The sequence below is a fragment of the Conger conger genome, chromosome 13 (genome assembly GCF_963514075.1).
Source record: "Conger conger chromosome 13, fConCon1.1, whole genome shotgun sequence".
In the NCBI taxonomy this organism is placed as follows: domain Eukaryota; kingdom Metazoa; phylum Chordata; class Actinopteri; order Anguilliformes; family Congridae; genus Conger; species Conger conger.
Genome location: NC_083772.1, coordinates 8,409,959 through 8,435,884, shown reverse-complemented (window position 1 = coordinate 8,435,884; position 25,926 = coordinate 8,409,959). Strand labels below are relative to the sequence as shown.

General features: G+C 41.5%; 1 protein-coding gene across 3 annotated transcripts; it reads left to right on the top strand.

Moving 5' to 3' along the window:
- The first annotated feature begins 20,319 nt into the window (after positions 1-20,319).
- LOC133107979 (nicotinamide N-methyltransferase-like) lies at positions 20,320-25,455 on the top strand. Of its 3 annotated transcripts, none has more exons than XM_061217350.1 (3): positions 20,320-20,398; positions 23,661-23,868; positions 24,341-25,455. In XM_061217350.1, exons 2-3 carry the CDS (start codon positions 23,747-23,749, stop codon positions 24,765-24,767), a joined length of 549 nt encoding a protein of 182 aa, XP_061073334.1. In that variant the 5' UTR covers positions 20,320-20,398; positions 23,661-23,746; the 3' UTR covers positions 24,768-25,455. The 3 variants fall into 3 exon arrangements, with proteins under 3 accessions (XP_061073334.1, XP_061073333.1, XP_061073332.1); XM_061217349.1 differs by lacking the exon at positions 20,320-20,398 and adding an exon at positions 20,613-20,774; XM_061217348.1 differs by lacking the exon at positions 20,320-20,398 and adding an exon at positions 21,565-21,858.
- The last annotated feature ends 471 nt before the right edge of the window (positions 25,456-25,926 follow it).

The following is a 25,926-nucleotide window of genomic DNA, read 5'->3' as shown; positions in this document are numbered from 1 at the left end:
GACTTAATCTTAAGTCCTATTGAACAGCTATGTCACCATTCCAAGACGGCTGTCATATTAGTTTCACATTGAATCAAGTGAAAAGTGATGATATTGTGCAGTGTTTTGTTTGCTTTCAAGGACAGCATTCCCACAAATGTTTTATCCTCTGCATGTGGACATCTGCATTATTCATCCTCTCTCCCTCTCCTTCTCCCTCTCTCATCTTTTCTCCCTCGGCCACCTTTCTCTCTCCCCCTCCCCCTCTCTCTCCATTGTGTTCCCCTGTGTGTGTGTGTGTGTCTGTGTGTGTGTGTGTGTGTGTGTGTGTGTGTGTGTGTGTGTGTGTGTGTGTTTTTTCATTAGCTGGAGAGCCCATGAGGAGTGCCATCTCTGATAGGAGCCCATGCCTTTTTAAATAAGGCCCTATCCATCCATGAAGCCTGGCTACTTCCCCTTCCCTCTCCATGGCTCTAAAAAGCATCATAATCACATTCATTAGACATGTCTCATGCTTTTCACCACAGGCTATAATTAATATGAGTGCAGGCTTGGGTTTCTCATGGCCTATTTACTGGTACAGGCTACGCAGAGCACTTTGCAGAGAATCATGAACCAATTTTGAGTGTTCATACTGTACATGCTTTCATCACAGCGGATGTATAAGGCTATGTTGATACATTTGAGTGTAGCAGATACAAGGGCCTTAGGCTGTATAATGAAATGGAATAATAATAATGGTCCCAATTAACAAAATACAGGCTCAATAAAAGTGCTAGCAATAACACTTGTGCACAGTAAAGACTGTTTGCACAAGAAGTGCAGTATTCCATTTTATACACAAGCAAAACCTAGAAATGTAATGGGGGAAAAAAAGAAAAGATTTCACATGTTTCATGATGATTCTGAGCTGATAGAATGGTAATTACTTTTTAACCATCACAGTAATAACATTTTGGCAAATGTTGGGGCTTCTATTCCGCCACATCATTAATTTGTTTAGTCCATTTGACAGGGTCAATGCACATTGATAACATTTATGCAAATGTGATTTTCCGTGTTTCCCTGGATTGTACGTCTTTGGACTGTGGGAGGAACGGAGCACCTGGAGGAAACCCACACGGACATGGGGAGTAACTGCAGAGTCCACATACAGAGCATCTGGGCTTTGGGATTTGGTCCCGGAACCTCCCTTTTTGTGAGGCAACAGTACTCAGGGGTACCACAACCAGTGAATAAAATTACCCTAAGGGCCCTGACTGACCATCAAAAGAGATTTGCATATAGAGATTTTCCTCAGATGGTGGGGCCCGTTGTGAGATCTTTTCACGGGCCCCAAAATTCCTGGTGGCACCCATGCCAGGACTAACTACTGAACCCCCATGCCACAGAAAAAAAAAAAAAAAAATATATATATATATATATATATATATATATTGTGGAATGTGCAGATTAGTCACATTTGTATAAAAACCAAGATGGCTGAAGCTGAGGAAATAAAAACAACAAGGTAATAGTGTGACCAAATATTTTGGGATTACTCCAAGCAGTGTTGTGATTTTCCTGGGTAATGTTTCTGTCATGTAGGCTCCGTGTTATATTCCATGAGAGTAGAATATTTAAAAATGCTTGGAAATAAATGGTCACTCTGCATATTAAAATGAACTAATTTATCTCAATCGTGTTAACTTACAAGGAATAAATGACATTTTATGCAGTGTAATCTTTCATTAGGTTCAAAGGTTATAAGGGAAGTAAACATGTCCTGCCCTTTTATAGAAGGATATATTCAGCCAGGTTCTGTGGAAATTAGTGAGAATTTATTTGCGGAGGAAACTCATAGACCACAAAGCTCTGCCTGTCATAGTTGGCTGCACTGTGGACGTGATACAGAGACCCATGCACTATTCAACCTTGCTGAAGGTTGGATTTGAAGCCTGGGGGGCGGCTGTGAGGAACGCCCCTGATCTTCAGGATGCAGACGTGGTTAGAGTCTCGTTGCTGGTGAGAGGGCCGGGATCTGAGGAGGCCAGGAAACGGACATCAAAGGCCCACCAGGAGGCATGATGTCCGGTCCTCGTAGTCCTCACAAGTGGACTGAACCCAGGCACAGTTTTACAACAGCAGAGTCAGTGTGGCACGGCACCTTGTGACACAAGAAGTAACACTGCTGGTAAAGCACTTATCTATTTATTACTTATTAACCTTTATATATACACAGGGCAGGCTGTCGTCTAAGCATTAACGCCCTGTTAATGCCTCCCTCCAAGTAGGCTAATCTGTATGCAATACATTAATTACATTAATGGCATTTTGGCAGACGCTCTTATCCAGAGCGACGGACAGTTGATTGGACTAAGCAGGAGACAATCCTCCCCTGGAGCAATGCAGGGTTAAGGGCCTTGCTCAATGGCCCAACAGCTGTGCGGATCTAATTGTGGCTACACCGGGATTCGAACCGCCAACCTTGCAGGTCCCAGTCATGTACCTTAACCACTACGCTACAGGCCGCCCACATGCTTTTGTATTTGTTAAAAATTAAAATTAAAATTAAAATTAAAATTAAAATTAAAATTAAAATTAAAAAAGTATGTAAATGCAAATGTAAATGAGTTAGCCAGGGGGACTAATTTGCATCTGTAGACCAGTGAAAATGCTGCTGTTATCGCGACTCACTGCTTACTCCATCCATTAGGAGAGTTAGATCAAAATGCCCTCATCCTGGAGACACTAAGCAGTGCATGTTGAAGTCTTTAACGTCATGCCTCCTGGAAAGCCTCCTTCGGAAGACAACTAAACTCCACCATTACATATGGGTGAACTGGCAAAGACCTGGAAAATTATTAAATTAATATAATTGACATGAGCAAGTGCCATGACTGGATTAAATTAGTTTCTCATTGTATCTCGGCTAATTAAGAGTCAATAGCAACTGTGCACTCATGCAAAGCTGCATTTTAATAAAGTACCCAGTGAACAGGTTTGAGCAGGAGCCCCTGTATATTCTGACTGTGCACTGCTTTGACAAGCATCATTTCTCTGTTAGTTTTAGTCTACGATTTTATACGCTATACACTGTATATACACCTTGCATTCTAACCCACACTGTAACATTAGGTTGCATAATATATTGCAGTTTGGCTGTTTCATGGGTCTTCTCAGACTAATCCTCCCCTGGATCAATGCAGGGTTAAGGGCCTTGCTCAAGGGCCCAACGGCTATGCGGATCTTATTATGGCTACTCCGGGGATCGAACCGCCAACCTTGTGGGTGCCAGTCATGTACCTTAACCACTACGCTACAGGGTCATGTACCTTAACCACGACGCTACAGGGTCATGTACCTTAACCACTATGCTACAGGGTCATGTACCTTAACCACTATGCTACAGGGTCATGTACCTTAACCACTATGCTACAGGGTCATGTACCTTAACCACTATGCTACAGGGTCATGTACCTTAACCACTATGCTACAGGGTCATGTACCTTATCCACTACATCTACCATCAGAAGGGAGAAAGCTCTGAAGGAGTGTAAACAGGCGGGAGCTCCTGAGGTGTGTTGCAGAATCAGGTGTGTTGTGAAAACACATGCGGGCTCCATATCGACATTTTGTTCATTGGTCAGGGAGACTGCTTGTCTGCCATTTATCACATGAGCCATTATGATGTCCACTGAAAACAAAAGTCTGTCTTAACTACTTTAGTTTTGTAATGAGACATGAGAAACAAAGTTTGTGTTTGTTTGACAAGTGAAATTTTCTTACCCCATTTCATCTTGAAATGAGTCACTTCATTGCCAATATTTTTGTCTTGTTTCACAAAAAGTAATAAAAATAAGGTTTGAAGTTTACCTATAAGACACAATGCTTTTTGAGATGTCCTTTTTTGTTGTCTGCTCCTGCAGTTAATGGGGGATACAGTGTCATACTCTTAATGGATTCGATTTCTATGTCATTGAATCTCTATCCGGACTAGATAACAATCTTATTGATTGTCTAAGACATGAGAAAGGAAGTCACACTTGACAGTAAATCTCCATTTCACTCCCCTGTGATGATCTACAGCAAACAAACACATTTCCTGGTTGGTTGTAAAAAAAAAAAACCCCAGAACATACAATACGATCCGGGCAAAACAGCAGATTGTCCTGAGAGCTGTTTGATGTTCCCTGGTTCTGAGGGTTCCGTGGGATACCTGTAAGGCTTGATGGGGTTCCCCATTGATTTGATTGGGCGAAGTAGTGTTTCCATGGAGCCCCTTTATCCTGTGTTCCGTTCGTGCTCCGGCGTCCGCAGACACTGTAGGCACTCTACAGAGCCACTGTTACAGCTCACTTAGTGCTGTCCATTTTGGCTTGGTTTGAACACAGACAACATTTTGGATAAAGTGGCCTTGGGGGTAGTTCTGAAGAAAGGGAGCAAATGAAGGGGAGCCATTAGACATAATGCCGATAAATAAATATAAATGATGTATGTGAGCAGCGGTCCAGTTGTTCGCTTTGCTTACCCCCCAGCCAATGATTCATGTCATTGCGAGCGGCTTGCTTCCGTCTGCTACGAATGTCTGCGAAGTGCTAGCAATGTCAGTACAGTTTTACGGCGGAGCTTATTTACATGAAATTTGCCGTTCAAGTTACTGGCTAGAGAAGTATGTAAATAGTAAAGCAAGTGCTGATTTTAAGTTCCCACCCGCAACAACAGCACGTGCGCAGCAGTCGATATGCGTGAGGTTCAGAGATTGCACTCTTGGCAGTTTTGTATTTGGTTTCAAAACCTTTGTTTTAAAGTTTTTAAACGCTTCGTGTTTGTAAAATAAGCAGAGCAGAAGGAAGACCTGTCAGGTATATATTCGGCATGCAGTCCATGGTTGCCTGATCAATCAGTGGGGGTCGCCAGGGATCAATGAAAGCAGGACCCGTATCTGACTGAACCCTCCTGGGTGAATGAAAATGAAAAGAAACCTCTATTTTTTTAACCAATATTTTTACATTACATTACATTATTGTCATTTGGCAGACGCTCTTATCCAGAGCGACATACAGTTGATTAGACTAAGCAGGAGACAATCCTCCCCTGGAACAATGCAGTTTTAAGGGCTACACCGGGATTAGAACCACCGAACTTGGAACAAAATATATGTTTCATGGAAAACATTAGCTTGCGGAAATATGTTTCTGCAGAAAGCTTTTATTTACAAGTCGAAGTTAAGGACAAATACTGTCTGGTCTGGATCCAGGCCCCAGTCTCAGGACCTCAGTGGGCATGACATGGGTTTTGTATAAAATGTAATCTCTAAGGTGTCTTTTTCCAAAAGAGCCGCCCCCAAGGAATAATTAACACATTTTATTTAATATGACATTGTCTGCCGGGTACAGAAGCAATCATGTTTAACTAATACCAAAGTCACTTCATGAATTTATGTCAGGGAAGCCACAGAATGTCAAAATATTTCATGACAGCTTATTGAACTCTGTAATTAATGAATTGCCTTCAGTTAAATAGATTGTGGCAGGCCATGAATACGTTCCTAGACTGAACTGAAGATGCATATAACATGCAGCACTCCGTTTTGTTGATGATATAGGACAATTTGTGGGCATATAATTTTGAATAAGGAGTTGCGCAGTCTCCACAATTCAGCCCTGCCCTCGCAGATTCTAATTATAATTGGTGATTCCCCATTTAACATGGGCAGAAATATGCGTAGAGCCACGTAGATCGAGAACGAAAACCTGCTCTAATGAAAGGATCAGGTTTTTATCACAGTGTGAAAATCTATGTGTTTTCACAGCATGGTGTTTATCAAGAAACCCCATCACGCACTGTGGAGGAAATGCAGTTGGGGACGTGCAGGTTTTTTTATCTACATCAAATAAGGCCAGTTCAGAAGGTGACAGTATCCTCTCATATTTCTGCTGACAACTAAAAAAACCCCGACACCTCCAACCCCTCGCCCTACACACACTCAGTGAGCACATTATTAGGTATATATTTACCATTTATTAGACTTATATTCTGCTGCTGTAGCCTATTCACTTAAGAGGTTCGTTGTGTGTTCAGAGATGCCCTTCGGCATACCACTGTTGTAACGTGTGGTTATTTGCGTTACTGTCACCTCCATGTCAGCTTTGACCAGTCTGGCCCTTGTCCTCTGACCTCTCTCATTAAGAAAGCATTTCTGCCCTCAGAACTGTTGCTCACTGCATATCTATTCTTTCTCGTCACCATTCCTGCATTCCACGGGCTTCATTGAGGCTTCATGGGAATTGCTGGGGAACATGTTGAAGCATGGTCATATATGACATCACAAGCACATGAAGATTAATTGACAATGTGCTGTGAACTCACTGCAGAATCTTTATGATGTGTAAAGCTATTGCAACAAGGGATTAATCAACGCTCTTAAGAGAGTGAAATATGTTACATTAATGTCATTAATTCTCATTGAGAAAATATTGCCCGTGTTAAAATTCATAGATTGTACAGTCTCCCTCTTAACCATTCTGCATACATGTCCAGCTGAATAGTCGCTCATTGTCTTCAAGGATTAAACCCTTCAGCTTGATCTGCTGCACCCATATATAGTTCCTTGATCAGGCTAGGCAGAGATTGAGATCACAGATTCACTAATTAACCAGCTGGGCAGAATTTATCACACAGGCTACTGAGCCAAGCGTCTGTAAATTATGTTTAATATATACATACAAAATGATATGGCAATTACTGGGACCGATTGCAGCAGCTGTTGAATGAGAGGAAGGCATTGCCTTTTTAGCTGTGCACCAAAATGCTTGTCATTCTAAATAACCTGTTGAAGGTTTAAAAATGTTTTTTTTTTAAAGCCAGTGTTCTAGAACTACATTGCTTGTTACATCAGCATTATAATGTTTGATAATATTTTTTTGTTAAATGTTACACGTTTTTTTGATAATATACCATAAAGGGTAAAGTGTAATTTGCGTCTCCTAATGCAGTTAAATTCCCTCTATCTTCCTGGGGCACTGTTACTTTGAGAGCACCTCGTTAACAGATGGTTTATAGAGCCATGGATGCATTATATAATGCAGTCTTATTCACTTATTTTGAAACAAATTGATCTAAATCAAACTCCAGAGGGTGCAGTTGTTTGTGGTGTGATAAGATCTCTTGTTAGACAGCTCTCATCTTAGCCATTACAACCCCTAATAGCCAGACAGAGAGGAATATGAAATGTTATTATGTCACCAAAATATCATTTCTCTCATTTGTGCTGATACAAGTGAACCTTTCTGGCACAAAATGGTTGGCATCGCCCAGGTGGGTGCTACACTAGCTGAGGCATGTTTCCCCCCTCATCACTGCAAAGTGCTTTTAGTTTAATTATCTGGATTAAGTGCCAAAAAACTACAACTTGGGTATAAATTGGAAAATGGAGTGAGCTGGCACTGCTGAGTTGAGTGCAAAAATGTAAGAAGCAAAGAAGCCATGAGGAATCTTTCAAATTATTTGTGACTTGCTGATTAAAATCCAAGCTATGTGTGGGAACTATGAGGGCCTTGCTACAGAATGTGTTGTTGTGTATAACGCAGTGTGTCCGGGGCAGGCAATGCTAGGCAATGATAATGTAGTGGTTGCTGTTTTTATTGAAAGAGAGTAATCGATTGGTTTTCATAAATACAGAGCTCAAAAAAAGCTTAGCTTTACTGCAAAAAGCTTTGTTGTGAAAATGACCAATTTGGGAACTGACGCACAGGAAATTCCCCAGTGGGAGGAAATGGCGGTCATTGCTGTCAGGTTCCTGCTGGCAGCGTGTGCTTATTTCACACCAAACGCATTGGTGGTGTGTTCTTCTTGAGGTCTGTGAGCTGAAAACTCCCCGTGGGTCTCATTTACTGGTGCCCGACCCCTATGCTGAAATTGAAACGGTACCTTAAAATCACCCCCGCCAGGCTCAGCTACCACTGCAGGGTTTCCCCTCCCCCCAATTTTTCCTGCAGGTATTGATTTAGTGTCACAGAGAGACAAGCTCCTGGCAGAAGCACAGATTACGGGGATTGGGGAAAGGAAATTGCCTGCGGTGCACAAAACGACCAGTCTTGATGACTGGCTTCCATGATGATCCGTTGGCGGCCATGCCACACCATGTCTGATGAGACACGGACATCAGCATCGCCTGCTTCTATTCAACCTGTGGGCTTATCTGTTCCATGACGAAATGTATTTTGCACTTTTAATTTTGTGTTTAGGATTTTTATCCCAGATATTTCTCCAGTGCCTGCCTCTTTGTACTCAAAGATTCTCAGTGATTAATTAGGAGAAAAAAAATAATGTCACGAAAAAAGCGCATTAGTGCCGTTCGTCATTGTTTTTTGTTTCAGGCTGTTTATTTAAAGTGGATATATAAGAAGCGCTCTTCCATAATAACCTTATTGTTCAGCTGGCGTCCTCATTTTGCTTTAAAGATACAGAAGACAGACATTAAGTGACTTATTTACATTTCCTGTTTATGACTAATTAAGGAGTAAATGGCTGAGGCAATCAGCAGCCAGTCATTGTGCTGATTTTCTTTCACTAAAAAGGGATTATTGGGAAATTAGTGCCCAGTTTCAAATGTCTCCCTTCCTCTGATGTGGAATTTTCCATTTTGCTTATTGAATTATGGCAATTATTATGTTTTCAGTATCTCCTATCAGACTGCATGTGAGGTTTGTTTGGTTTGTTTTTCTTAGAGGTTTAGGGGCTGATTCTTTTTATGCTTGTTTGTTCCGATTTTGACTAGGCTGGTATCAAACAACTGTTGCAATATCCACACATCACAGACACAGAATGACCCTGAATTAGGTTTGATGTGTATTTTGATGCTGTAAATGTTCTGGCCAGATTGCCTAAGATTGCTACCATTTGCTACCATGAACAACTACCGGCCTGTCTCTCTTCTTCCCTTTCTCACTAAAACTCTGGAACGGGCGGTCTGCTTCCAACTGTCCACTTATCTTCTCCAGAACAATCTCCACGATCCCAACCAGTCCGGCCATTCCACTGAGACCGCCCTGCTCGCGGTCACTGAGGCACTCCACTCTGCTAAAGTCAAATCCCTCTCCCCTGTCCTCATCTTCCTTGACCTGTAGGCCGCCTTTGATACAGTCAACCATGAGATTCTGCTCTCATCGCTGACTGGGATGGGTGACACAGGATCTGCACTGGCAAGGTTTTCCTCCTACCTGGTCGTTCCTACCAGGTGACTTGGAGGGGCGCAGTCTCTGACCCTCACCCCCTACAAACTGGAGTCCCACAGGGCTCAGTTCTTGGTCCTCTCCTCTTCTCTATATACACCATGTCTCTTGGTTCTGTTATCTCTTCCCATGGCTTTTCTTACCATTCTTATGCCGATGACACCCAGCTTTTTCTCTCCTTCCCCCCCAATACCCAGGTCACCACACAGATCTCTGCATGCTTGGCTGATATCTCTGCGTGGATGACTTCCCACCACCTGAAGCTTTACCTTGCCAAGACTGAGCTTCTCTTCCCTGCTAAGTCCTCTCCGACAATTAACCTCTCACTGACTGTTGAGGACTTTGTAGTTTCCTCCTCCCATGTGGCAAAGAATCTTTGGCTCCACAAGTATCCTCCACTGCCAGAACCTGCAGGTTCTTCCTCTACAATATACGCCGTATCCGTCATCTCCTGACGGAGAAAGCCACTCAGCTCCTAGTCCAGGCACTCATCATTTCCCGCCAGGATTACTGCAACTCCCTCCTAGCCGGTCTCCCAGCTTGTGCCATCAAGCCCCTCCAGCTGGTCCAGAATGCTGCAGCCCGCCTGATCACCAGTCAGCCCAGGTCGGCTTATGTCACCCCACTCCTCGTTTGCCTCCACTGGCTTCCTATTGCCGCACGCATCCGATTCAAGGCCCTAGTGTTGGCATTTCAGGCTGCTAAGGGGACTGCCCCACTTTACATACAATCCTTAATCACTCCCTACTTCCCAGCTAGACCACTCCGGTCTGGTCACCTTATGGTTCCCTCACTACGAGCACCTGGCGGTCGAACTGCACGTTCACGCCTGTTTTCCGTTCTGGTTCCTCAGTGGTGGAATGACTTGCCAGGACAGCAGAATCCCTCCCCCTATTTCGACGCAGATTAAAAACACACTTTTTCAAACTGTACCTTAATCCTACCTCCTGATTAACTTGTGGAAGAACCTATGCACTTGTAAATCGCTTTGGATTAAAAGCGTCTGCCAAATGACTGAAATGTAATGTCAATTTCTACAGCATGTCTACCAGCGCAATTTGCTTCATGTAATTTTGAGATGGAGCAATAGGACAGGTCCATAGGTGATGTGTTTTTGTTGTGGCAGGCAAAAGCAAATTCAATCTAACCAAGCCGGGTGAATATGCAGCAAAGGAACATGGTTATGGTGACAGGGAAGAGCTGTAATAGGCTGTACTGGAATGCCTCTGCGACTGACAGGAAGAATGGCCAAGTGTGTCCGAGGCTATTCACGCACCGCTTAGTGTAATCAACTGTCAACTTTGTACAAAGTCCCTTTGTACAAAGCCCACAAAAACGAGCGAAGAGTCCAGGGAAGCAGGCAGAGGTCATACACAGAAATTCAGGAAACAAAAATCAGCAAGGCAGAATGCCACAAGGGCCAGGGCTGGAACGGGGGGGAAGGAATTAAAGGACTCAAAACAGGACAAGACAAACTAGCAAGGTGCAACCGAAAAGGACAGGTTTTATACACAGGGGAATGAGACAAACTAGGCGGGGCATGGGAGTGAGGGCGGTCTAACAAATAAACATCAGGTGAGACAAATGAAAAGGTAATAACACAATAATGAGGGGGAAATGAAAACGCAGACTGGATTTACAAAGACACACATGTAATACAAACGGCTCCGGACTAGGGAGTAGACAATTGCACGGAATCAGGGGATGTCAAGATACGAGTGTGAACACTTCCCTGAAACTAAGCAAGTATTAATGCCTTAATTCTCCTGTTCACTGGAGACTGGTTCATATTCAGTGGAAGCATCAGATGGCAATGAAGTTCTCCCTCTCTGTTGAAACCCTGTAATATTTAGAACAGCAGCAGCATGATCAGCCTTGTGCAAATATAATGTTTCACCATGCCAGAATGTTCAGCAGTTAAACAAAAAATGTTTTGTGTCAGATCTGTGATTTGTTTATTTGCTATGAAGTAAAAAAGCTGGATAAACATCCTCCAAGTGTGCCGATTCCATAATTTTTGCCAGGGGTTGTATGTGCATGTATCCCCCAGGAGATCATCCGTTTCTGAGATACCACCCTGTTTGGCACCAACAATCATTCCACAGTCAAAGTCACTTAGATCACATTTCTTCCCCATTCTGACATTTGGTCTGAAAAACAGCTGAACCTCTTGACCCTGTCTGCATGCTTTTATGCAGTTAGTTGCTGCCACATGATTGGCTGATTAAATATTTGCATTAATAAGCTGTACAGGTCTGTCTAATAAAGTGATCACTGAATGTACATGGTTGGATATACCTCATGGATATAATCAAAACTTTATTTATTTTCTCAAAAATACATCTCCACAGTATCACGTTTGCCACACTGTCCTTCCATGAAGCATTTCAATAAAGAGTTAATAAAAAAAGAGTGCCCCAAGTGTCTGTGTGGAAGAAATGTAATTACCTTGGTGAAAAGATGCTGAAATTGTGTGAAATTGTGTAAATTTGGTTTTATGAATGTCGTTAAGAAGTTAATCATTCCAAGCATAAATTGGGAAATATACTGTATGCAAGGTGGGGTTTGCATGAAAGCGATATTATCATGTCAAGCTCCTGAAATTGGTTTCATGGATATTTGCCTTGTTGTTAGATCAAAGATTTATTTCAAATCAGGTAGCACCAAAATATCACAAATAATGCCAGCAGTCCCAGAAAAGACCTGTTAATCAAGGTAGCAGGACTGGAATTGCACAGGTCTGAGTTGCAGCACCTGAATTTGAAGTCTTGCACACTAAACTTCACACTCAGGGCGCTGTTGTCACAGGTTTTCGAAGAGATGCACTGACGAATGGTCTTCCCTCCTGTGTGGAAGACAAAAAGGTTAGGCTACCTGTGTTCTACTAACACCGTTTTTAGCAGAAATATTATTCAAATTTACAATATTCATTTTTACATTACATTAATGGCATTTAGCAGACACTCTTATCCAGATCGACGTACACTTGATTAGACTCAGCAGGAGACAATCCCCCCCTTGGGCAATGCAGCAATGCAGGGTTAAGAGCCTTGCTCAAGGGCCCAATGGCTGTGCGGATCTTATTGTGTGGCCTTTGAGTATTGTGTCCAAACCACTGGCGGGTCTCAGTCATGTACCTTAACCACTACGCTACAGGCCACCCTATGTAAAAACATTTCAGAAGCTAGATGTACATGGAGATGTTAAACCTTTTGCATTTATCTTCAGGCAGGCTGCAGCCTGTTGGTCGCAGTCCTGGATCACTGAACAGTTTTCAGAATTTGAGCATTGGTAGCACCGAAGGGTTGATCCTAGTGATGGAACAGAACAACAACCTCATGTATAATGTTCAAACATCATTGCTGAGATGTTTTTGCAACTTGAAGTGGCTGCTACAATGTACATGTATATTGTTAAATTAACTACTGCATGTGAAAGATAAACCATGTATTCCAAGCTGATATTCACAGGTGTTTTCCCTTATAGCTATTATGAAAAAGGCCAGTATGTAGGCCTGGATGACTACTCATTTATAGCTCTTGTTAAGGATGAACATTTTATGGAAAAGGCAATTATGAAAAAAGTAAGGTTGGCTGATAACTATAACATTATTTTGTCTTACCCAAGCTAAAGGTCGCAAGAAAGAACCCCAAGCTTATTATCAGAGATGTGTTCATTTTTGCAGTCGTGTTGGTTTCCTTTTCCTGAAACAGAAACAGAAATTGTCTTTCGAAAATGCAAACGCAAATAACTATTGTTTGGTTTTATTTTGCGTCGTAGCAGAAAAAAAAAGCCAATACGGTACGTCTCAAAACAAAAGGGATACATTGACTTATATTAATACTGCCATAAGTTGTTTTGTCGTAGCCAAGTTCATTACACAAAACATGGAAAAATATATCGGTAGCAGTTGGTCAATATAAAGTCCAAAGCACAACGTATAAAATCACATTACTCACCCGTTTAATCCAATTTGCTTTTAACTATAATTATAGGCTATTACCTAACGCATTATATGTATATATATAATGTTTGACTTCCGCAGACCTTGGACCGACGACCGAAAATAAACTGCGAAGTGTACCGGAATGAACCGTTCTACCACGTGACTATTTTGATTCTGGACCACACCTATTTATTGAGCGACGTACAACGTTCTTGCCGTCATACGATTTTCCGAGTCTACGTAGCATATTTGTTTCCAGAAATCATTTTGATGCCTCTTTTTTTGGAATATGACGATGTGACCGATTTTTTTGTACTTTTATTTTCAGGGATTATTGTCTGACGTTCACTTCCGTTTTCGCATCAAAAATATTTAAAGGGACCTGCACCTTGATATGGCTCATAGACGACGTTGTGAAGCCACGCGCACATGGAGCAGTGCAATGCACACAATCATGTAGATACGGGTCAGGAGCTTCAGTTAATGTTCACATCAACCATCAGAATGGGGATCTAAGTGACTTTGACCATGGAATGATTGTTGGTGGCAGACAGGGTAGTTTGAGTCCTGCTGATCTCCTGGGATTTTCACACACAGTAGTCTCTGGAGTTGGCAAAGAATGGCGCACAGAAAAAAATCCAGCGAGCAGCAGGTTTGCTGACTTGTTAATGAGAGAAGTCAGAGGAGAATAGCCAGACTGGTCAAAGCTGACAAATCCTGCAAATAACCACACATTACAACCGCGGTATGCAGAAGAGCATCTCTGAACACACAACACATCGTAACCCTAAGTGGATAGGCTACAGCAGTAGAAGTCTAAAAAATAAATCTAATAAATACGTGATAAAGAGCTCAGTCAGTGTACATACTGGTTATATATATATATATGTGTGTGTATATATCAAGTATCAATATATATATTGTATACCATTGGAAAGCCTGTTTATTACCCTTTTTCGAATCCTGGTTGAGGAGTGGAATGCCATCCCACAGCAGTGTGTGACCAGGCTGGTGACCAGCATGAGGAGGAGGTGCCAGGCTGTTGTGGCTGTGTATGGTTCTTCCACACGCTACTGAGGCTCCTGACTGTTTGTTAAATTGATAAATTGTAAAATTGCCAATATGTCTTGTTTCTTCCTTGTTACTGATCGACATCGATCATCAAACAACACCAAACAAGAGTCAATAGCAACAGCAGAATAAGCTGTTTGGCATTGGCAGATTTTACATGAGTGCTACCCCTCAGCTGTGCTGCTCATCCCACAAATGCATGTTCCTTACAAATGGGGCACCATTTAAAAGGGAAATAAACAGGCTTTCCAACGGTATAAAATGTATTGCCCAGAAGCATTGTTACAACAGAGAAATAATCTACCAAACACAAATTTCCTAACTTTTTGGTAAATGTTTATATACAGTATATATTGAAACATCAAATTGGTTTGAAATAATGCTGAAATAATACTCGCACTGTTACGACCGGCATTCAAGCAGTCAAACAAAACATGGAGACCAGACAAGGAAAATAGATTTTAAGAGTTTTATTTTCAATAATTGTGTTTCAGCCTGGGTGGCACGGATGGTGCAGTGGGTAGCACTGCCGCCTCACATCAAGGAGGTTCTGGGTTCGAATCCCCGTTGGCCGGGGCCTCTCTGTGCGGAGTTTGCATGTTCGCCCCGTGTCTGCGTGGGTTTCCTCCCACAGTCCAAAGACATGCAGGTTAGGCTGATTGGAGAGTCTAAATTGCCCGTAGGTATGAGTGTGTGAGTGAATGGTGTGTTTGCCCGGCGATGGACTGGCGACCTGTCCAGGGTGTATTCCTGCCTTTCGCCCAATATAGGCTCCAGCGACCCTGTTCAGGATAAGCGGGTTCAGATAATGGATGGATGGATGTTTCTGTCTGAATGCGTGTCAGAGTGAATCAGTTTAGGGGTGTTTGAGTGTGGGCGGCACGGATGGTGCAGTGGGTAGCACTGCCGCCTCACAGCAAGGAGGTCCTGGGTTCGAATCCCCGTCGGCCGGGGCCTCTCTGTGCGGAGTTTGCATGTTCTCCCCGTGTCTGCGTGGGTTTCCTCCGGGAACTCCGGTTTCCTCCCACAGTCCAAAGACATGCAGGTTAGGTGGATTGGAGAGTCTAAATTGCCCATAGGTATGAATGTATGAATGTGTGAGTGAATGGTGTGTGTGCCCTGTGATGGACTGGCGACCTGTCCAGGGTGTATTCCTGCCTTTCGCCCAATGTATGCTGGGATAGGCTCCAGCCCCCCTGCGACCCTGTTCCGGATAAGCGGGTTAAGATAATGGATGGATGGATGGATGGTGTTTGAGTGTAAGTGCTAGTGGAGTGTGGAAATCCAAAATAACAAAGGAAAACCAAGTCAACCACCAACCACCACTTATCAAAGGCTCAGCACGGAGTGAGAAATCACCTCCCTTAGCATCTGGGTGAAGCCATTTATCAGGGTTCTATAAACTAATCATCCAATCAACAATTAGACCATTCCAGGGGAAGGGAGTGATGGCACACAGCACTGCCACCTGCTGGACAACAGCAACTACCTCAACTGAGGAAGACCAGGCATGGTCGTCACAAGCACCAACAGCAATACTACGACAGCAGCCAATTAACCTATACACATTCTGTTCTGCATGTGAGCTTAAAAACTCAGAAAGTAGCCAAACTACAACTGGCTATTATCACAGCAATTGTCAAGGTAAGTCTACATCAGTGCCATAGCTGGCCACAGTGGTGTAAATAAATATAAGTCTGTATGATGCACACACCCCTATGTCCACACATTTACAGGCTATTTATGCAGAGGTTTATTAAACACTCATTTCCTTTAGATTAGCTTCTTAAACTATGACGAATTTGAGTCCTGATGTTAAAAAGTAATTCTAATTTAGGTTCTGATATTAAAAAGTAGACAGTCATTTGACAGCCCACCCTGACTTGTTAACCAATTGTTTATTATCTGGAGATCCATATGTGGGTGAAAAAGATTTACTTAAACCTAAGCTAGAAAAAGACATGCATGTATGCATCATGACAGAAACATGCATAACCACACATTACAACAGTGGTATGCAGAAGAACATCTCTGAACACAACGCGTCAAACCTATAAGTGGATAGGGGTCAGCAGCAGAAGACCACTTAGTCTAAAAAATAAGTCTAATAAATACCGAATAAAGGTATTTAGGGGGGAGGAGGTGTCTGACAAGTTGAGATAAAAATGATACATTTGTTTTGATAGGCTGAGGTGGAAAATTCTGATTGAGCAATTCCTCCCCATTATTTTGTTCCAATCACCTGGATTTACTAATGAAGACTATTCCTCTGCCAGGAGGTAGAAGTAATTAGTGAAATCAGCTAGTGGAGTTCATGGGTGAAAGAAAGGCACGTCAGTACTTTTAATTTCTGAACCCTGGACACTTTCATCATTTCCAGCACCTAGTTGAATCCATACAGAAATCAACAAGATGGTGGGAAGACACACAAAAGAGCTTGAACCCAACAAGTATTGTCATCAGAGATGCCTTTACGCTAGCCTTTACGCAAGGTTGATGTGAGTGTTTTTTCCCAGTTGCAAATTGCATGAGCAGCCATGCTCAGTTTCCTCCAGCAGTGCATAATTCCAAACCTCTGTACAGGGTGTGAAAGATGTTCATTGTTCTCCCTGCTGCCCATCACTGGAAAAAAGTGATATAGAATTAATTAATACCAAAGAGCTGTTCATTGTGCCTGTCCACAATGCTTAATACATTTGCATTACAACTGAAGATAATGATTCTGGATCTTTCGAAGGACCGAAGTGTCCCGTGTGTCCAGTGAGGGGGTGGTGGTGGTGTAGAGAGAGAGACCGAGACAGACTGAGAGACAGAGAGCAAGAGAGAAACAGCGATGTAGATGTACAGTACTGTGCAAAAGGTTTTAGGCAGGTGTGAAAAAATGCCGTAAAATACGAATGCTTTCAAAAATAGAAATGTTAATCGTTTATCTTTATCAATTAACAAAATGCTTGAACAGAAGAAGTGAATGAACAGAAGAAAAATCTAAATCAAATCAATATTTGGTGTGACCACCCTTAGCCTTCAAAACAGCATCAATTCTTCAAGGTATACTTGCACAGTTTTTGAAGGAACTCGGCAGGTAGGTTGTTCCAAACATCCTGGAGAACTAGCCACAGTACTTCTGTAGATTTAGGCAGCCTAAAATGCTTCTGTCTCTTCAGGTAATCCCAGACAGACTCGATGATGTTGAGATCAGGGCTCTGTGAGGGCCATACCATCAGTTCCAGGACCCCTTGTTCTTCTTTACGCCGAAGATAGTTGTATGTTTGGGGTCGTTGTCCCGCTGCAGAATAAATTTGGGGCCAATCAGATGCCTCCCTGATGGTATTGCATGATGGATAAGTATCTGCCTGTAGTCTCAGCATTGAGGAGACCACTCATTCTGACCAAATCCCCAACTCCATTTGCAGAAATGCAGCCCCAAACTTGCACCTCCGCCATGCTTCACTGTTGCCTGCAGACATTCATTCTTGTACCGCTCTCCAGCCCTTCAGCGAACTGCCTTCTGCTACAGCCAAATATTTCTAATTTTGACTCATCAGTCCAGAGAACCTGCTGCCATTTTTCTTCACCCCAGTGTTTTCATACGAGTCGCTTGGCCTTGTTTCCATGTCAGAGGTATAGCTTTTTGGCTGCAATTCTTCTTCTTCCATAGCAGGACTGTGCTCAGTCCTGCTATGGTGTATGACTTCTGACATTAAATTGTCTTCAGCAACCTCAGCTTTGAAGCAGAGTTTGGCTGTTCCTCACCCAGTTTGAACCCTCCTACACAGCTGTTTTTGTTTCAGTTAATGATTGTGTTTCAACCTACATTTTAAATTGATCATCATTAGGTTCTGTTTGGTATAATTGGTTAATCACACACCTGACTATATGCCTACAAAATCCCTGACCTAGAAGAATTGATGTTGGTTTGAAGGGTGGTCAACCCAAATATTGATTTGATTTAGATTTTTGAGCTTTGTATTTTGTTAATTGATACAAATAAACTATTAACATTTCTATTTTTGAAAGCATTCTTACATTTTTTTACACCTGCCTAAAAATTTTGCATAGTAATGTAGATGATGTAGAATGTGCTCCTAATGAGCTGCCCATCTTAGAGACCCACATTGTACACTGTGGCTTTTTGACTCTGGTCCTAAAGACTGCAGGCCAAGCTGCTGGCCTCCTTGTCACTCAGACAGCACTTAATTGATTAATTACAGGAACTGATTGCACCACGATTGGACAGTCTCCCTGTACACTACTACTGTCGTGAACATCTGTCTTCCCAAACCCAACCACACTCTTGCGGATGCAGTGTTTGTCACATTTTCTTTTTCAAACATCTTTAAGGTGTCGAATGGTTGATTATTTATCAGCTTTGCTTTTCACGTTGTGCCCCCTCCCGCCACCGATTACTTTTCCCTCCTCCTCCTGGTTGGCTTGGGGGATGACAGTTAGTGGAAGCTGTAGTCTAGGCAACAGGATGTGTTCCAGAAGCCACAGCTCTCAAATGCTATAATTTATCCGGTGTTGCTTTCGGCTCCCAAGTCTGCATGGCAACAACCTCTATGGTCACATCTGAGTTATTTATGCTTGGTCCTGACAAAGGATAACCCCTTTATGATTGTTATTTTTCCCTTTTGTATTGGGACCATAATTTCATATTTTTTTCTGCACTGATACACCATACAAGAAATCATAAAAGGTCAATAATTGTCACATACCATCCACAATTTTCAATCAAAGACATTTAAATGAGTGACAAAAACATTCCTAGCATGTGTCTTGGTTGACAGTTTCATCTAGCCTCTCCTAATTATCTTGCCATAACCAAAACCATAAACATCCCTGTTTCAGATACGCACTCCTCGACAAAAAAAAGAAGAGGTAAAATAGTTTAATCTGATATTTTATCATTTCCACCAAACCATTTCCTGCTGAGCAAATTATCAATTTGTATTATATTTTGATTTATTTTGAGATCTTTACACTGCAACATAGTACACTCTGGCTCACAGAATCAGTGGGTAGTTTGCTCATCAATTGGGAGTGAATGACCACACCAGAATCAATACTGCGTGTTTTTTGACAGTGATATGGACTTTCTTTCTCTAACAAACAATACGAACGGCTCATCAATTGAGACTGTGGTCCACATTCTGTTCTCTTTAGTAGCCCTGCTACTCAAATCAGTACTGACTAATCTGCTATTAGTCAGACAAAACCCGCATCAGTAAGAATCATATCTGATACAAGCCCTGAAACAACATCCAAAACACTTAAGGAATGGTCCACAAGAACTCATATATATATATGAGGTATATGCAACTGCTGTTTTGGTTTGTGTTGTGTTGTGTATTCTTGTTAGAATTTTGTTTTCCTAGATAAAATACAAATAAATAATTTCCACCATGACAAGAAGTAGGAAAATGCAGTACTATTCATCCATTATCTTAACCCGCTTATCCTGAGCAGGGTCGCAGGGGGGCTGGAGCCTATCCCAGCATACATTGGGCGAAAGGCAGGAATACACCCTGAACAGGTCGCCAGTCCATCACAGGGCACACACATCATTCTCTCACACACTGATACCTACGGGCAATTTAGACTCTCCAATCAGCCTAACCTGCATGTCTTTGGACTGTGGGAGGAAACCGGAGTACCCGAAGGAAACCCACACAAACACGGGAGAACATGCAAACCGGCCGACCGGGATTCAAACCCAGGACCTCCTTGCTCTGAGGCAGCAGTGCTACCCACTGCACCATCCATACCACCAATTAAAAAATTAATAATAAAAATAAATAAATAATACATTTTCAAGAATAAGATAAGGAACGGAGAAGACCTTTTTGAGTGAAAATGCTAGTTAAATGTAACAAACAGAAAAATAACAGAAAAATTACAGACATAATGTTGTCAGGGAGGGAAAGATCACTTTTGGGAAAGACTCCCAATTACCCAAGTCCGTCATCTGCATTTGTCCTTACTGCTTATGTGGTGGTGACCTCAGGCTCTCTGAAGCAGAACACTACCCTCGCTTACAGCTGAAACCTTGTTCTGTACCTTTAAACTGACATGCTGTCTGAAGGCCAAATTCCTGCAGTTTTTTCCCCTCTCTCTCTCTCTCTCAAGATGAACACTGTCCCAAACTAATTCCACATGTCTGCCTTACCCTCTTTGTAGAGTGCAGTCTGTAAGTATTGTTTTTCCACTGTACTTCCATGTACTTGAAATGAGACAAAGAATATGAGTTTCGAATTAAATTATATATAACATGTAAAAAAAATTAATATATACTTTTTTATATAGTCCCTCCATTTTAGAGGACCAAAAGTATTTGGGCAGTTTGCTTCTCAGCTGATTCTGATTAGTCGGGTGTATTCAATCCTTGCTGAAAGAAAAGCAGCTAAAGCTATGTTTTTGAAACAGCATGCTGGTTGACCATACTTCAGACCAGCTCAAGCTATCTTTTGAAATAGGGCAGACGAGCTACTAGCACCACCTGATTGCCATAAATTTTCATGCTGACATAGCTGGATTTTACAACAGGGATCGCTTCCATGGTGCAGGTATAAAACGCTTGATTATGATTAATTGTAGGGCTACGCTACTAACCTATATAACGATTTGTTTGGTATAACTCAGAGGTGTCCAATCTTATCCTAAAAGGGGAAAGTATACTAATGAACTAATCGTGGTCTTTAATCAAGACCTTGATGAGTAGAATCAGTTGTCTTAGTCCTGTGCTAAAACAACAACCTGCACACACACCGGCCCTTTCTGGATAAGATTGGACACCCCTGGTATAACTGTTAAGGCGATGTTGATCGCGAGAATAGAGGGAGAACTTCAGCTAGCTGACAACCTGCAGCCGGGTACACGTTTAACCAGTGTTAATAATATCAGAACAAACGTAACTTTGACCTATTATTTCTCCGTTGTGTGCCCACTGTTTTCGGACTCAGTAATTTTGCTTCCTCACGTGAACGCATTATTTAATTCTGTCGAAATCTTTATCTCGATGGTTGAAACCATAGAGCGTTGTTGAACGTTTTCACAGTCCATGAACAGGACACAGTGGGAGGGGCCGGCAGTCAAGCCCCGGCAGTAATGCGAAACATGTTGCGAATATTATCAATATAATTCTTAACAGATTATTTTAAACAAAACCATTGAAAGTAAATAATAATAAAACATAATAAGAAATGTAAACCAGAAACGTATTCCTAATTGGAGTTTTTTAAATCCCAAACTTAACTAGCTAGTGCATTTCAAAACAAACTTTTGAGACGCGCGTTTCTCCTGTTCGCGCAGGACTTTTATTTTGAACTTCATGTTTTAATTTTTCACATTTCCTGAATATGCCCCCTTGATTCAAGGGCATATAGGCTTATAAAAGGAATGTGTCTTACTGTTATTGGATAAACGTCGTTTGTGAATCCCATCAATAACTTTATTTGAAACACAAGCACTGAGAAACGCACAGTAACACAACTATGGCTGACTCAGACCACGTAACATTTACAGAAGGCACATTTTACCAGGGACATTTTGACAGCAGAGCATACTTAAAAAATTACTTAACGGCTAGCGGTGAATGCCCTAAGGTTTTGGCTTTCCTTCTACGCTGCCTGCACGAGACATTTGCATCAGGTAAGTGAGTGAAGTCCTTGTCAGCCAAACACTTGCCATTTGGTCTGTGGTGAGAATGATGTTTTGTCACAATTTAATGCTGCTCCGAAATTGGCGTTAAGTTAACGTTAGTTTCATATATTGTGTATATGTCCTTCTACAATGTTGGGTTTATAGTGGGATATTCGGATTCCGGCTTCAATATTTTACGAACGAAATGTCAAACAATGAAACAAATGACACATTCTGAATGTGGATACGAACACAGTGACACATTGTTGTGCAAGAGATTAATGTTAATTAAATTGATTATCTTTCAGCACTGTGATTTTCAACAACTTTGCTCCTTGACTTGCTACAGTCTGTCCGTGCAGTTCCCGATTGAAGACTGCGCTTTACGATTTAGACATTGCAATTTGGATTCATTTTGTTACATTTTTAATGGAAAAAAATCTTTATATTCTGAACCATGACTTTCCTTTTGTTTTGTTTTTTTATCAAACCAAAACCAAATTGCAATGTCTAAATCGAAAAAGCTATAGTATGGCCAGTATTGTTTTTTTGTGTGTGTGTGTGCTCTCCTACGAACTGTTGTGAAGCTACTGAATCTGTTTTCTAATAAAAACCTGAATTAAACCAACTAAAAATGTACCTATCTGTGAGTTGTAATAGGGGCAGAAGAGGATCTTTTAATCTGTAGTGCTTTCCATCTTTTATACTAATATTTTATGCTTTCCATCTTTTTACAGCTGAGAATCTATAAAATAATTTAACAGAAAAAAATAAAATAATAGAGTGAGCATAAATTTCCAAATCTAACACCTGTACTATGGTCAGTAGGGGCCTTCTAATTCACGAAACTGGTTTTGGTGCTGTCCTTCTCATGTTAATTAAGCTATTGGATAAAACTGGACCGAGATTCAACCAAGGCACAGTTTCAGTGTATGAAAGCTCTGGTAGGGGCTGCTGATGGATTATAGCAGGGGTCACCAACACAGTATTTATTCTGTTGCTATTTTTTTTTTTATCACACTTGCATTTATATAGATTTAAAAATGACAATATCTTAAAAATATGTTATTATACATGAAGTTTAGATAAGTTTAGGTGAACAAACTGGTAGCCCTTAGTATGACTCAGTACCCATGAAGTAGCTCTCAGTTTCAAAAAGGTTGGTGACCCCTGGATTATAGTCTTGTCGAGTCGGGGTCACTTATAACATCTCATGTCTGTACGGCTATTAGGGATTTTTCAAGTAAATAGATTTCTGGTGGTGAACTTTGTAGAAGGTCCCTTACGTGTCGGTTTAGGAGAAGCAGAATATTCGCTTGATTTTATCAGTTTTCGTTGAGACATATCCAGGGTTTGGTGTGCAAGGGACGTACTTGACATTTTGGGCCAAAATTAGTATTGTATATCAAAAGAAAGCAAGAGCTATTTACATGGTTGGGCTGGTATGTAAGGTTGAATTATGTCCTCTCGGTAGGGAGGGGCTGTCTCGTTAGCATTTGGGGCTTGCTCAGGGACACTTCAACACACCCAGGGCGGGATCAAACCGGCAACCCTTCCGACTGCCAGAGGACTGCTCTTACTGCCTGAGCCGTTTTCACCCCTTGGTCACAAAACCCGCATTCAGAATGCCTACTTCGTGTCAGTGTTTGACGTTTCGTTCCTGAGTTATTGATGCTGGAATCTCAATACAAAACTTTAGGGCAATTCCGAAGTACAGTATCTAGGATCAGGCTGCCATATAGCTAAGAGCACAGATGCAATGATGACACTCATGTTCTCCTTTTGTAAGTTACGATTGTTTTTCATTTCAGGAAATCTCAAGGGCAAGAAGCTGATAGAAATAGGATGTGGACCTACAGTCTATTGTTTAATAAGTGCCAGCAAATACTTTGAAGAAATGGTGATGTCAGACTTTACCGACTGCAATCGCAGAGAGGTTGAGATGTGGCTGAAAAATGAGGAGGGCTGTTATGACTGGCGTCCCGTCATCCAGTTTGTCTGTGACCTGGAAGGCAGAAGGTAGCCTATACTCTGTGAATTATAAACAAAAAATAAACATAAACATGTATATATGTATTTATGTATATATGTGTATATATATGTATGTATGTGTGTAATCATATATATATATATATAATAATCTAGGGTGCCTAAGACTTCTACACAGTACTGTATATGCATTTATATTCATTGAAGTATTGGAATCGGGAATAAAATTAATGTTTTGTCAAAAAAGATATAAAAAATGGGAAGATTAATCTCTCATCTTTATTTACAAAGCAACACAAAAAAACTTAACTGAAAGGCTTATGCCTATTTAAGAAATGTGGCACATGGACATTGTCCTGTGAGAATTACATTACATCACGTTACATTAATGGTATTTGGCAGAATTGTTTTATTGATCATTTCTGTAGATGACCTATGCTTGTATTTGAACCTAACCTACCTAAGCCATTTTTTCAAATGTGTTTCACCATTTCTGGAGCAGCAGGTCACCAGAAGAGGTGGAGCAGAGGATGAAGCAGGCAGTGAAGCAGGTGCTGAAATGTGACGTTCGAGAGAAGAACCCTTTCCACCCTCTGACCATGGAGCCGGCGGACTGCATAGTGTCCAGTCTGTGTCTGGAGGCTGCCTGCAAGGACCAGGAGACGTACCGCCGGGCTCTGGGCAGTATCGCGGCTCTCATTAAACCTGGGGGTGCACTTGTGCTCATTGGGGTCCTCAATGAGACCTTCTACCTCGTGGGGCAGCACAGGTTCTCCTGTCTGGTTCTCAGTCAGAGCATAATTGAGGAGATTCTGCGCGACCTGGGCTTCTCCATCAAGCAGGTCAACATCCAGTTAACGGATGGGAGCGAAAAAGAGTTCTATGATGCCGAGTCGTTTTTTCACCTGGTTGCTCACAAAACAAAATAGGATTTAGTTGAATTGAGGATTTGTTTTTGTTTTTTTATATATATACACAGGCATTTGTGAACCAACGGCCTGTTTGAGGATAAAATTTGACCAAAATATATTAACGGACTCACTTGAATCAGAATGCGTGATGTATTTTTTAAATCATCTAAAATAATTATGTGAAAATATTCTGAATGGGAGACATGGTCTTTTTATTTTTTACATTACATTACATTATTGGCATTTGACAGACGCTCTTATCCAGAGCGACGTACAACAAAGTGCATACCCATAACCAGGGATAAGTTCGCTGAAAGACCCTAGAGGGAAGTACAATTTATTTGGGTGGAAAAAGGTAGTGCATGTCATACATTACATTTGGTAGTAAAAAAAAAAGAAAAAAATAACTGCTCAGTCACTGCCCATTTTCCAGCACAGTCTCACTCAGCTCTTCACACTGGACATTGACAAGCTATAAATGTACTTCCCTGTGGGAGTGCCCTATGACAACTTCTATCACCTGTATTCATCGTCTACCCCTCTTATGGCACTTTCTATTTTAACTGATTCTTTATGTGAATTGCACCTTATCCGGTCTGTTCTGTAGTTCTAATGACCTTTGCTATGGACTTATTGTACGTTGTTTTGGATAAAAGGGTCTGCTGAATAAATGTAATGTCATTGTAATAAAATGCATATGTCCATATGTATCTTTTTTGTGCATGTATTGGTCAGGGTTCACACTGTACTGCTGCGGATCCAGTAATTGATTCTGAGATTTACTTCCATGACACACTCATCCCACTTCAGCTAATCACACTAATGTGTGAGGGTAGTTTTCTTATTTTTCACCTTCACCTGAATTTTCTCTAGAAATGAACTTAACAGGGTGAACATGTTATGAACCCAGTTAGTCAGGCATTCTAAGTCATGAAATTAAACCCTGATTGTTACTCTGCTTCTTTTTTTTTTGGATGTCACTTCCAGGAAGGCTTGGGGAACAGTCCAGTATTTCACAAGGACATTGCATCAGCGTAACGGTGGATCAGAGGGCAGAAACGAATGATTGTACACAATAAAAATTACTCAACTCAGGAACAGCCCAAAGGCTATTCCAACTCTTTACCTTTGTTCTAACCAGCGTTTTACAAAGATCTGTAGCTTTTAAATCTCTTAT